Source organism: Podarcis filfolensis (assembly GCF_964270895.1).
Source record: "Podarcis filfolensis genome assembly, chromosome: 10".
Lineage (NCBI taxonomy): Eukaryota > Metazoa > Chordata > Lepidosauria > Squamata > Lacertidae > Podarcis > Podarcis filfolensis.
Genome location: NC_139612.1, coordinates 63,547,730 through 63,561,731, shown reverse-complemented (window position 1 = coordinate 63,561,731; position 14,002 = coordinate 63,547,730). Strand labels below are relative to the sequence as shown.

The window sequence follows — 14,002 nt, the reverse complement described above, 5'->3', positions numbered from 1 at the left end:
TCCTCCTCACCAGCCAATAACAGAGTAGGTGCCTGTTATTTTGGAACCTGCCTTGGGCAGAGAAGTTGAATTGTATGTACGTCCTGGAAACAGCAAAAGCATCAAGGGCTGGAGACAGAGAGAGGGGTAAGAGGGTTGTGTTTGTGTGTGTATGGGGAGGGGGGGACCGTGTACAAAGGGGGGAGGATATTTGGGGGCAGTGGACGGGGTCCCCATCTGTATAATTATCCTGCCTCCCCCCAATGTTTTCTGAAAGGCCTGAATGCTACATTGATTACTGGCTGTTAAAACCAAGGGGTGGTGGTAGTTATTCCAGAAGTATTAATTCAGAGTATTTTTTTTTAAGAAGTGGCATTATGCTTCATCATTTATGTAACGCATAAAACACTGACGTTGTAATTCATTCGTCTATCTGTAAATCCAGTTCCGGATCGCCTTATTGGTTTTATGGTATATATTCTGTTTGATCAGCATCCCTTTAGTTCATCGGATTTTGTAGGATAATTATCGGAGTTCTGTGCAGCGATCCGAAGTGCTTTACAGGGTGATGTAAATGGATCTCGCATACGATCAGTTTCAATTCTGCATGGCTGTCACATTTCTCGGCAAAAGGGAAGAGGGGAAAACCACACACGCACCATCCTTACCTCGTGTGACTTGTTCCTGGTACGTTTTCGCGTCATTTATAGTTTCCACAGCATTTAAAGGTAACTGTTTGTTATTTACATCATCTTGACAGATCGCCACTTTATTCACCAAACACGGCACTCCCATAGACAAACGTACTTGACGGTCTTTTTAAAAATCCCAATAACCTGCTTCCCGGGTGATTTTGGGTGCCTTCAGGCCGTCGTTCATCCGCTGTGATTTATTTTGCCATCGTCTTTTATTAATAATGACAGGTCGGGATTCTTTTGATTTTGATAACCCACCGCTAAAAAAAACAAAACAAAAACCCCACAACCATCACCTGCCCAGTTCAAAGCAGCTGCATTTTTATTTTTATTTTTTAAAAAACGCATTTTAGAAGTGCCAACTCGACCGTCTGTGCGTGTTTACTTGGAAGCAAGCCACCCCCTCCGCCCCGCCCCGGCGCTCAGCGGGTACTGGGAGGGCAGCGCGGAACCTGCTGCAGCATGCCTATCAATTACTGTAAAAAAATAAAAAATATTTAATATATATATATCAATCCCTCCTTGCTGCAAGCCCGGTTTGCAACGCACGCTTACTCGGATGTAAAACCCCCGTGCGTGCAATGGAGGCTTGCTTTGCTCCCAAGGAAGCGTGCAAACGGTTGGCAGAGCTCCGCCGTTTTATATAACCGGGTCTGGTGCATCTACACGGCGCGCGGCTGCTGCAGCTGCGCGAGGGAGAAGCGAACCTTGCAGCAAGAATCCCGGGCTGCGGCTCCTCTCCAGCCCCGCCCACTCCTCCTCCTCGCCCCGCCCACCCCTGCTCTGCCTGCTCAGGCCGCCGAATCGAGCTGCCGAGGGTATCGATGGCTCCCTCTCTCACACACTCTCTCTTTTAAAGCGCACCCCTCCATCCTCTTCTCGGCGCTCGGCAGCGCCAGCCCCGGCTCCGGCCATTTCGCGCAGCGGCGGCGGCGCCTCCGGAGAGACCCGGGAGGAGGAGGAAGAGGAGGTAGGTGCTCCCCAAGGGGCTGGGTGGGGGTGCCTTCTCCAGAGGAAGCCCCGGGACCTATTTCCACCCCGCGGGAAAGTGACCCGGGGTTCAGGGCGCCTCCCACTTCTCCCCCCCCCAGCCGCCTCTGCCCCGGGACTTAGTGGCAGCCGCGCCTTGAGAAGCCTCGCCTTTCCCTGCCCCGGGACCTAGTGGCATCCCGGGATGAGCCCCTGCCCCAGGTCTACTGGCACTGATTCTGGGGTTTAGCCGCCTCCCGCCCAGCTGGCTCTGCCCCGGGACTTAGTAGGCAGCCCCTGCCCCGGGACTTAGTGGGAGCCCCTGCCCGCGACTTAGTGGGAGCCCCTGCCTGCCCCGGGACTTAGTGGGAGCCCCTGCCTGCCCCGGGACTTAGTGGGAGCCCCTGCCTGCCCCGGGACTTAGTGGGAGCCCCTGCCTGCCCCGGGACTTAGTAGGCAGCCCCTGCCCCGGGACCTAGTGGGAGCCCCTGCCTGCCCCGGGACTTAGTGGGAGCCCCTGCCCGCGACTTAGTGGGGAGCCCCTGCCCGCCCCTGCCCCGGGACTTAGTGGGAGCCCCTGCCTGCCCCGGGACTTAGTGGGAGCCCCTGCCTGCCCCGGAACTTAGTGGGAGCCCCTGCCTGCCCCGGGACTTAGTGGGCAGCCCCTGCCTGCCTCGGGACTTAGTGGGAGCCCCTGCCTGCCCCTGCCCCGGGACTTAGTGGGAGCCCCTGCCCGCCCCGGAACTTAGTGGGAGCCCCTGCCTGCCCCGGGACTTAGTGGGAGCCCCTGCCCGCGACTTAGTGGGGAGCCCCTGCCCGCCCCTGCCCCGGGACTTAGTGGGAGCCCCTGCCTGCCCCGGGACTTAGTGGGCAGCCCCTGCCTGCCCCGGGACTTAGTGGGAGCCCCTGCCTGCCCCGGGACTTAGTGGGAGCCCCTGCCTGCCCCTGCCCCGGGACTTAGTGGGAGCCCCTGCCCGCGACTTAGTGGGGAGCCCCTGCCCGCCCCTGCCCCGGGACTTAGTGGGAGCCCCTGCCTGCCCCGGGACTTAGTGGGCAGCCCCTGCCTGCCCCGGGACTTAGTGGGAGCCCCTGCCTGCCCCGGGACTTAGTGGGAGCCCCTGCCTGCCCCGGGACTTAGTGGGCAGCCCCTGCCTGCCCCGGGACTTAGTGGGAGCCCCTGCCTGCCCCGGGACTTAGTGGGCAGCCCCTGCCTGCCCCGGGACTTAGTGGGAGCCCCTGCCTGCCCCGGGACTTAGTGGGAGCCCCTGCCTGCCCCGGGACTTAGTGGGCAGCCCCTGCCTGCCCCGGGACTTAGTGGGAGCCCCTGCCTGCCCCGGGACTTAGTGGGAGCCCCTGCCTGCCCCGGGACTTAGTGGGAGCCCCTGCCTGCCCCGGGACTTAGTGGGAGCCCCTGCCTGCCCCGGGACTTAGTGGGCAGCCCCTGCCTGCCCCGGGACTTAGTGGGCAGCCCCTGCCTGTCCCGGGACTTAGTGGGAGCCCCTGCCTGCCCCGGGACTTAGTGGGCAGCCCCTTCCCGCCCCTGCCCCGGGACTTAGTGGGAGCCCCTGCCCGCCCCTGCCCCGGGACTTAGTGGGAGCCCCTGCCTGCCCCTGCCCCGGGACTTAGTGGGAGCCCCTGCCTGCCCCGGGACTTAGTGGACAGCCCCTTCCCGCGACTTAGTGGGGAGCCCCCGCCCGGGGACTTAGTGGAAGCCCTCCCCCTTCGACCGCCTCTGCCCCGGGACTTAGTGGGCAGCCGCGCCTTCAAAAGCTTCGCCTTTCCCTGCCCCGGGACCTAGTGGCATCCCGGGATGAGCCCCTGCCCCAGGTCTACTGGCACTGATTCGGGGGTTTAGCCGCCTCCCGCCCAGCTGGCTCTGCCCCGGGACCTAGTGGGGTGAAGAAGCCCCCCACCCCCATTCGCCTCTGCTCCGGGACTTAGTAGCCCCCGCGAGAAACAGCCGCGCCCTCTCCCGGCGTTGGGACTCGGTGGGCTCCCCGTGCGAAGAAGCCCCCGAAGCCAGCCGCTTCTGCCCCCGGACCTAGTGGCATGCTGCTGCCGCCCCCGCCCTTTCACTTGGGTCTTTCCCCTCCCTGCTCTGCTTGTCCTTCATTGCGGGGCTTCTCCCCCCACCCCCTTCCGTCTTCGAAGGAAATAAACGCGGGGGGGGGGGGAGAAAATGAATGAAAATGGGGGGGGGGGACACACACACGCGCGCGATGGTGACTCTTCCTTGTTTCAAAATGGCAAAAATGGAAACATTCAAAAAGTTAGACATCTTTTCCTTCTCTCCTCCTTCCTCCTCCCCCTCTCCACTGCAAAGTCTTTCCTGGTGGTTCAACTTTCCTGAGAGTCATTCCGGCTCCCATATAGGGCGGCGGGGATAGTTTCTGAGTGTGTTTTTGGTGGGGTGTCTGCCTTCCTTCCCCGCCACCCCTTGAAGGAAGTAAGGAAGGGGACCTTCCTGCCCCTTCCATCCTGGATGCGCCCCACTTCCTCCTCATCCCTCCCGGACATTGTTCCTCTCCTGCGTGGGGTCCCCCTTCCTGGAAAATCTTCCTTCCATTTCCCCCCTTGGGGGGCAGTATTTTGCAAATATTCCTTTTGTGCTTCTGCCAGCTCTAATCTGTCGGAACCTTCATGCTTGCTATGTACATCCAATGAGATTTTATGTAGTCTCTTAGGTCCATCGGGAAAGGAGAGAGATCCTCCTGATACCCCAGGGATAGGGCGTCTTTTTGATCTTAAGGCATGAGACTCTTAATCTCAGGGCCATGGGTTCGAGTGGCTGCGGAACCCAGCCAGATGAGTGGGGTATAAATAATAAAGTTGTTGTTGTTGATGATGAGCGGTGTATAAATAATAAAGTTGTTGATGAGCGGGATATAAATAATAAAGTTGTTGTTGATGAGCGGGATATAAATAATAAAGTTGTTGTTGATGAGCGGGGTATAAATAATAAAGTTGTTGTTGATGAGCAGGATATAAATAATAAAGTTGTTGTTGATGAGCGGGATATAAATAATAAAGTTGTTGTTGTTGTTCTTGTTGTTGTTGTTACTATTATTTGAGCCTCAGGTTAGGCAAAAGGTTCCTGCATTGCAGTGGGTTGGACCGGATCATCCTGGGGGTCCTTTCCAACTGTATAATTCCATTGTGGGTGGAGTAACAGACAAAAAGTGGGTGGGGCCAGAGGCAAAAGGGGGCGGGGCTGCCTTATATTCCACAAGCCCATTTGGCTGAGTGTCCTCTGCACTGACTGGCAGTTGTTCCCCGCACATCAGGCAGGGGTCTCTCTTAGCCCCTACCTGGAGATGCCTGGGATTGAGCCCAGATCTTCTACCTGCAAAACTACTGAGAGATGAATATGAACAAATATTGGGGATTAGGAGTTTAAACTTTAAACCAAACAAAATTTTGTTTTCTATATAGTGGTACCTTGGTTCTCAAACGCCTTGGTACTCAGACAACTTGGAACCCAAACACTGCAAACCCGGAAGTAAGTGTTCCAGTTTGCGAACTTTTTCTGTGTTACGCATCCGTCTTGAGTGTTATGGTTCCGATTTGAGTGTTACGCTGAGGTCTGTCTGTTTTTGCTCTTTATTTTGCGTTTTTGCGGCTCTTTTTCGTTTTGTTTTGCTGACTGTGTGGAACCCAGTTCAACTACTGATTGATTGTGTGACTGCAGCACATTGTTTATTACTTCCATTTTATGGATCAATGGTCTCGTTAGATAGTAAAATTCATGTTACGTTGTTGTTTTAGGGGTTGTTTTTAAAAGTCTGGAACAGATTAATCCATTTTGCATTACTTTCTATGGGAAAGCGCACCTTGGTTTTGGAACGCTTTGGTTTTGGAATGGACTTCCGGAACAGTTTAAGTTTGAGAACCAAGGTACCACTGTATTGGGCAAATCTAGATGCCGAGTAGTACTGAAGACCTTGTGGATGTGCCATTTCCCTGTTCTTGTGGCAAGTGGCCTGCCTGCCGCTTGCTGTAACCAGAGTATGCAGTGTGGTAAAGGTTTTTGCGGAGTCCCTGTGGTTCAAATTGGAGAGGTCTTGAGTGCTGGATATGCAGAAATGGCCATATTGCCAGTGGGGGAATTCCTGAGTGGTTAAAGCTTCCCACCACCCTGTCCATAGATGGCTTCTGTAATGTTTATTAACGTTCTGTAACTATTATTTCCTATTTCTTAAACGTGGCAAGCTTGGCTAGGATAAAGTATAATCCGGCAGAGCAGCTCAGCCTGGTGAAAAATGTCTGCGTAGCTCTAAAGCTCACCTGCGGTATTTTTAAAGTCTGGCTTGCGCAAGAAAAGACACTGTCTCATTGCATAGGCATCGTGTGAACCAGGTTTGGATGTGTTTGTTGTGGCAGCTCCAGTCCTTGTACCTTCCAAAGACTGCTGGATGTGGTTGTGGAACCTTTGTGGCACGTGGAACCCATAGAATCATAGAAATGTAGAGTTGGAAGGGACCCTGACGGTCATCTATCCCAACCCCTTGCAATGCAGGAACCTCAGCCAACACATTCTAGAGTTGCAGGGATGGAGGGAACTTATGACCCTCTTAGATGCCTGTTGGATTCTACCTCCCATCATCCCTGGCGACTTTAGCCAAGATGAACTTTAGCCCAACTTTAGCCAAAAAGAACTGGAGAGTGTCGTATTAAGCTACCCTTGTTCCGTTGTTCCAGGCATCATAAACGTGTTTTCCAGCACCACTAACATTTTCTTCCAATTCTTACGGTGTCTTCCTGACGGTTTGGACCACAACTCTCATCCGCCTCAGCTGGCATGCCCAATAGTCAGCCGTAATCACACATATTGAAATGTTTTTGGATGTGGATTTTTATGTGGATGCAGTTGAATGTGGGACTGTCACGAAGAGATCAGTTATGATGGGCAACTTCCCCTGAAAAATGCTTTGCCCGCTGGTATCTATTTTCAAACCTGGACAGCATCTTAAAAAGTAGAGACATCACCTTGCCAACAAAGGTCCGTATAGTAAAAGCTATGGTTTTCCCAGTAGTGATGTATGGAAGTGAGAGCTGGACCATAAAGAAGGCTGATCGCCAAAGAATTGATGCTTTTGAATTATGGTGCTGGAGGAGACTCTTGAGAGTCCCATGGACTGCAAGAAGATCAAACCTATCCATTCTGAAGGAAATCAGCCCTGAGTGCTCATTGGAAGGACAGATCGTGAAGCTGAGACTCCAATACTTTGGCCACCTCATGAGAAGAGAAGACTCCCTGGAAAAGACCCTGATGTTGGGAAAGATGGAGGGCACAAGGAGAAGGGGATGACAGAGGACGAGATGGTTGGACAGTGTTCTCGAAGCTACCAGCATGAGTTTGACTAAACTGCGGGAGGCAGTGGAAGACAGGAGTGCCTGGCGTGCTCTGGTCCATGGGGTCACGAAGAGTCGGACATGACTAAACGACTAAACAACAACAGCAACAACAACTTTCTTTCTTTGTACATATTCAAAGGAATATAGGGTTGTATTGGGGCCATGTTGTCCATGCACAGAGCTCAAGCTGAGGTCTGCTTAGTGCACAGGTCTGCTTAGTGCACAGGTGAGCTGGCTGCACACCTTGCAACATGTGCCAGAATTCTCTGCAACTTGCAGAGGTTCCATCAAGAGTTTTATCTGGCAGGCAAGTCCAAAGCAGCAACGGTTCCTTGAAGTCTGAAAAACTGAAAAGCACTTGGCTGGTATCTTCAAGTTTGGAAGTGAGAAACATCGACTCTAATCCCAGTTTATCCTGTACTGGCTTTGGGGAAGCGGCAGCCGCAATGTGTTTCTGCCTAACCTACGTCACGTAATCTGTTATGAATTTATTAAAAGCTCTTTGCTGAGTAAGTTTTATCGGTCTGATGAAGAAAGAAAATAGGATGTTTTTCTCTGTTAGATTAGCACCTAAACCAAGTAATATGGAACTTGTGAGTTTCATTTAATTACAGCAGGCGCTGCATCATGATAATGATGTGTTTCTCAAGTTCAAAGTACAAGAAAAGTCCCTCTTTGGTATATATTGGCTCATAAATTACCTAACTAGATAAAAATGGACTTTAATAGGAGAGAACATGACAGCCAACAGCAGCCCTACAATAATATTGTTTGAAGTCGTAAATTTAAAAATAGGTTTTGCCGGTGCCATCAGAGTAAATGCATTTTTTTTTACAGATAAGACATTCAACATTCAAGTGTTCATGATAAAAAAGTCAAGTAACTTGATAGCAGTGTGTGTGTCAGTGATAAATTTTGAAAATTGTGTTTTAATTGTGGTGGTGGTGGTGGTCTGATTTACTATAAATTGCTGTGGAATCTTTTTGAGTGTAAAGTGATATACAGCATTATTTTGTTGTTCTTTAGTGGTTTAGTCGTGTCCGACTCTTCATGACCCCATGGACCAGAGCACGCCAGGCACTCCTGTCTTCCACTGCCTCCCGCAGTTTGGTCAAACTCATGCTGGTAGCTTCGAGAACACTATCCAACCATTTCGTCCTCAGTCGTCCCCTTCTCCTTGTGCCCTCCATCTTTCCCAACATCAGGGTCTTTTCCAGGGAGTCTTCTCTTCTCATGAGGTGGCCAAAGTATTGGAGTCTCATCTTCAGGATCTGTCCTCAGGGCTGATTTCCTTCAGAATGGATAGGTTTGATCTTCTTGCAGTCCATGGGACTCTCAAGAGTCTCCTCCAGCATCATAATTCAAAAGCATCAATTCTTCGGCGATCAGCCTTCTTTATGGTCCAGCTCTCACTTCCATACATCACTACTGGGAAAACCATAGCTTTTACTATACGGACCTTTGTTGGCAAGGTGATGTCTCTGCTTTTTAAGATGCTGTCTAGGTTTGTCATTGCTTTTCTCCCAAGAAGCAGGCGTCTCTTAATTTCGTGACTGCTGTCACCATCTGCAGTGATCATGGAGCCCAAGAAAGTAAAATCTTTCACTGCCTCCATTTCTTCCCCTTCTATTTGCCAGGAGGTGATGGGCCCAGTAGCCATGATTTTTGTTTTTTTGATGTTGAGCTTCAAACCATATTTTGCGCTCCTATTTCACCCTCATCAAAAGGTTCTTTAATTCCTCCTCACAGCATTATTAGGTATGTAAATAGCTCTAAAGTGATTCCTGAACCTGATTCAGTGAGTACACTGGCCTTGGAATCAGGAAACCATGGTTCAGCTCCCTCTTACTCACATAGGCTATGGTGGAGCTGTCTTTAGTTAATTTCTGTCGCTTTCGAGGCATGTTGCCGGGGGCTGTGCTTCTGGCCAATGCTCTCAATACGGCAAACCCACAACATATGAACATTTAACTTGTGTGCATTCAGCATTACGCGCATAGCAATTTTTTTTTTTTAAAAAAAGGGTATTGGAAAACCGGGCAGGGATCCAGGAAAATTGACTTTGGCAACCCCACCTGCCATTGAACCCAATGTGTTTTGATAATAAGCCATTTTGGCTCAAGGTTTGATCCCTGGAACACAGCCCCTGCGTGAGCTGCAGGCTTACTGTACAATAAATGCCTCTGCTTCTGACGCCTGATGACATAGAATAATAGAACTGTAGAGTTGGAAGGGACTCCAAGGGTCATCTAGTTCAACCCCCTGCAATGCAGGAATCTCAACAAAAGCATCCCTGACAGATGGCCACCCAGCCTCTGCTTAAAAATCTCCAAGGAAGGAGGGTCCACAACTTCTCATGGAAGTCTGGTCCACTGTCAAACAGCTCTTACTGTCAGAAAGTTCTTCCTGATGTTTATTAGGAATCTCCTTTCTTGTAACTTTAAGCCAAGCATAGGCAAACTCGGCCCTCCAGATGTTTTGGGACTACAACTCCCATCCCTAGTTAACAGGACCAGTGGTCAGGGATGATGGGGGTTGTAGTCCCAAAACATCTGGAGGGCTGAGTTTGCCCATGCATTTGCCTGCTTTAAGCCATTCCAAAAAAATAAAAATAAAAAAATAAAAAATAAAATAAATGTCAATGGGATTTGGGGTTGGGGAGAGAGAAGGTTCTTCTGATTCAAAAAGTCCTTGACTTTATTTCCTGAGGAAGGGGAATCTGACACCAGGGTACATTCATGGTAGCCGCTTGGCACCTCCCCCCAAAAAAGGGATGCGAGAGCACATAATCACGTAATATTTGAATGTGCCAATTTATATGTACAGGTTTGGATTTAGGCATCATTTAAATGCCATGCAATACATATTGCCATAGTGTGGAAGGCTGTGTCTGCTGTTTAGATGTCCACAGTTGGTGGGCTGTGCCCCATTTCTCACTCCTTAGTGGATGTCCTAGGCTGAACAGCCCTCCAAGCAGTGTGTACCTATTATTATTATTATTATTATTAGTTAGTTAGTTAGTTAGTTGCTGTGTCTTACCCAGGTCAATTAAAAGCGACTTACAACCAAACTGATGCCATTTGACTGATGCCATGAATACCAGCAGGATTGGGGGGGGGGGGAAAGAGAAGGTTGCTGCTCTCTCCTTCCCTTGGCACTTGTTGGCCCAGTAATTTTTGGACACTAAATGTATTTATGGAATTTTAAAGGTAAAGGGACCCCTGACAGTCCAGTCGCGAACGACTCTGGGGTTGCGGCGCTCATCTCGCTTTACAGGCCAAGGGAGCCGACATTTGTCCGTTCCGCAGTTTTTCCGGGTCATGTGGCAGGCATGACTAAGCCGCTTCTTGCGCAACAGAACACTGACACCAGAGCATTGCATGGAAATGCTGTTTACCTTCCCGCTGGAGCGGTACCTATTAATTTATTTGCATTTTTGGTGTGCTTTCGAACTGCTAGATTGGCAGGAGCAGGGACCAAACAACGGGAGCTCACCCCGTTGCGGGGATTCGAACCGCTGACCTTCTGATCGGCAAGCCCAGGAGGCTCAGTAGTTTAGACCACAGCACTACCCGCGTCCTCTGTGGAATTTTAGGGATGGTGATTTAACTTCTCCTGAGTAGATCTGGAAAAATACTTGAAGGTGGTCAGTTATATGCTTGGAATCTTAAAGTAATTCCTGCTAGCCCTTCTTTTTGGATGTGTTTGAAGCACAACTCTCGCATTGTCTGATCTGCTGTGGCATTGTTGTCCCAACATGCTCATTGGCATAGTGAGATGACCAAAACTTGAGTATTTGTGTCACTTGGCCATTGCCTTTGGAGGTCATCTGAATGAATGGCAGCAATTTGGCCAAAGCTATATAGTGCCATTTGCCAGTTACTTTGATCTCCACTACTGAGACCATTGAATTTTCATTTGTACATGCCATTTTCAATGAGATTGAGTGTGGCAGGACGGCAAACACTCTTTTGAATGCTGTTGGTCATACAGTGGTACCTTGGGCTAAGTACTTAATTCATTCTGGAGGTCCGTACTTAACCTGAAACTGTTCTTAACCTGAAGCACCACTTTAGCTAATGGGGCCTCCTGCTGCCGCCGTGCCGCCGGAGCACGATTTCTGATCTCATCCTGAAGCAAAGTTCTTAACCCGAGGTATTATTTCTGGGTTAGCAGAGTCTGTAACCTGAAGCGTATGTAACCCGAGGTACCACTGTATGTACAGAACGTGCCATGTATGTGCATGCTCTGAATATTCTAATTTTGCATTGTGAATCTCATGCTTTACTGGCTGAGCTAAATGAATGATAGTCGAGTTTAGTGAGCCCTTTGGTCTGGAATTCTGTTCCGTATTTATTTACTCTACGTGAGACATAGCTTAGCCGTTTATAGTAAAAAGAACAGCAAAGAGCCTCGTGGCTCCCTGAAGATTTAACAAATATGGGACAGCTGCATATTCCTGCATTGCCGAAGGGTTGGACTAGATGATCCTCAGGGTCCCTTCAAACTCTTGTCATTCTATGATTCTATTAAATGCAACCCAATCTTTCTTGGATTGTGGGAGGAGCAGGTTGTCCCATGTGGTGGAGACCACCAATCGCCTTCTGCTGAGCCATGTCTGCGGTTTGGCAGGACTGAGGGAGCGGCAGAGTCAGGCCTTTGCAGCTGCATTGGTGTGAGTGCCAGACACGTTTTCATGGTGTGCTGGCGCAACCCGGACCTTGCTGCCGCTTCGACTCTGCTGGCAAGTGCAGGAGGCCATTGCTGTGGCTTCACCCCACTAGGTGAACCACTCTTACGTTCAGATACATGAGACTGGGAGCAGCATGGTGTGTATGAGGGTATCAGAAATAAGTGAAATGCAAAAAGTCCAGTCAGAGACCAGCTTAGCTGTACATTACTTGCTGGACGATATGTTGATAAATTGTCCAAAACTGGTTTCAAGTCCATATTGTAATATCAGTTTCATAATTTTTGACCTGGCAATATATCGTGAATCAGGGTGTGTGTGTTTGTGTGCTTTGCAAAAATCACGATGCAGGAAAAACCATGAAACTGGCTAATGCCTTATTTCAGACCTGGTGATATATCAGTATATCACAATGTTTAGCTGGTGATATATTGTGATGTTGAAAACCAGATATTGCCCATCCCTACTGTACAACCCTAAAAGCAAAATAATTGCAATGGCCGATTAAACAAGGTGACGAAAGAAACATCCCAGCATTGGTGGTGTAAGGAGTGCAATCAAAAATCCACAATCTCGATTCAAGACCCAGCTGACATAATTCATAACTGCCTGATGAATTGCAGTTCAGCCCCCTGGTGTTTCCTTTTGAAGTTATTTTGTTCTAGGGTGGTTAAATGCAAGGTTGGTTGGAGAGTGTCCTAGTGTACCGAGATGCCCTCCTGGTTTCTGGAATATTGCCATTTCCGACGTTGGATTTGGAAAACGAAGCCTGCGAATAAAGGCAACGAGAAGAGTTACCTGTAGCCAAAGGGCCTCCAGTGTTCCGTTGAATAAAGCTGATATTTCTGCTTCATCTTCAACAGGCCTGCAGAAGATGACGGAATACAAGCTGGTTGTTGTTGGAGCTGGTGGCGTGGGCAAGAGTGCGCTGACGATACAGCTGATTCAGAACCATTTCGTAGATGAATACGACCCTACAATAGAGGTAAATGATTTCCTAATAAGTGAATAAGAGACCGCAAGGCAGTGCAGGAATCTTGTTTTCTTCTTTTCCATCTTGACTGGGCTCTCCTAGGATGCATTTAGCTCTTGGGTTTTGCATATGTTCATAACGATAACAGAGATAAAGGATTAACCCCCTTTTTAACCTTTAATCGTCTATTAATTCTTCACGACTCTCTGTCAAAGGTGGATTGTCGATGTTCCTCTAGGCATGGAGCTGTGCTGTGTTCATGCTATTCACAGACTTGGGCCCATTCATTTCAATGACTCTGCTCTTGGTATAACTTAGTTCCCTAACCACCCATGGACTGTGGGAGTCATCTGGCAAAAGCCACTGGAGGAGGTGGATTTTCTCACTGGCTGACTTGCAGGGGACAAAAATGGTTTAACCCAGCAGCCTTCTTCCTTGAGTTGTGGAATTTCCCAAAACAGCCTCCGTGAGCAATGCGAGTGCTCCCAGCAAATATAGGGTGGAAGATTAAGAGACGGGTCCCCAAATGCATGTTAAAAGCGTGTTCCTGGATCTGGAATGCATGCCTGATGTAGAGCACTGGTCTTCAGCAGGTGGGTGGGGACCCAGTACTGGGGCATGTGGGGTCTAAGGTAAAGGTAAAGGGATTCCTGACCATTAGGTCCAGTCGTGGCCGACTCTGGGGTTGCGGCGCTCATCTCACTTTATTGGCCGAGGGAGCCAGCGTACAGCTTCCTGCATGACTAAGCCACTTCTGGCGAACCAGAGCAGCGCACGGAAACGCTGTTTACCTTTCCGCCAGAGCTGTACCTATTTATCTACTCACACTTTGACGTGCTTTCGAACTGCTAGGTGGGCAGGAGATGTGGGGTTCTAGTGTGGTGCAATGGGTCAGCGCGTCTGGTTGTTAACCAGAAGGTTGGCGGTTTGAGCCCCACCCCCAGAGACAGCTGTGTGCAGGATTCCTGCACTGAGAGGGGCTGGACCAGATTTCATTTGGGGTCCCTTCCAACTCTATAATTCTATGAGTATTGCTTGTTGGTTGGTTTGTAAGTTGCGTTGGGCTGCCCCGGGCGACATAAAACGACTGACAAATTTAATAAACAAATAACATACTGTATATACTCGAGTATAAGCCGATGTTTTCAGTACATTTTTTATGCTGAAAAAAGCCCCCCTCGGCTTATACTCGAGTGAGGCAGCGGGATGAGCGGCCCAAAAGGAGCCCTTTCTTGCCGGTGGTCCTGCTGCTGGCCGCCTCTGGCAAGGGCAGGCACAGGAGCCGCGGATGGGAGAGGCACTGCGCTGCGCTGTTCCTCTCCCAACCGCGGCTCCTATGCC

General features: G+C 50.0%; 1 protein-coding gene across 6 annotated transcripts in view; it reads left to right on the top strand.

The window, feature by feature from the left end:
• LOC310742912 (GTPase KRas) overlaps window positions 1-14,002 on the top strand; it is a 79,185-nt gene continuing 65,183 nt past the window's right edge. Inside the window, exons 1-3 of one of the 6 annotated variants that reach the window (XM_083572751.1) lie at window positions 60-126; window positions 500-666; window positions 12,552-12,673. In XM_083572751.1, the coding sequence (XP_083428877.1) occupies window positions 12,563-12,673 (111 nt within the window). In that variant the 5' untranslated portion in view covers window positions 60-126; window positions 500-666; window positions 12,552-12,562. Of the gene's footprint in view, window positions 127-499; window positions 667-1,524; window positions 1,645-12,551; window positions 12,674-14,002 lie in introns of those variants that run through there. The other 5 variants (XM_083572748.1, XM_083572749.1, XM_083572750.1 and 2 more) reach the window with 5 other exon arrangements.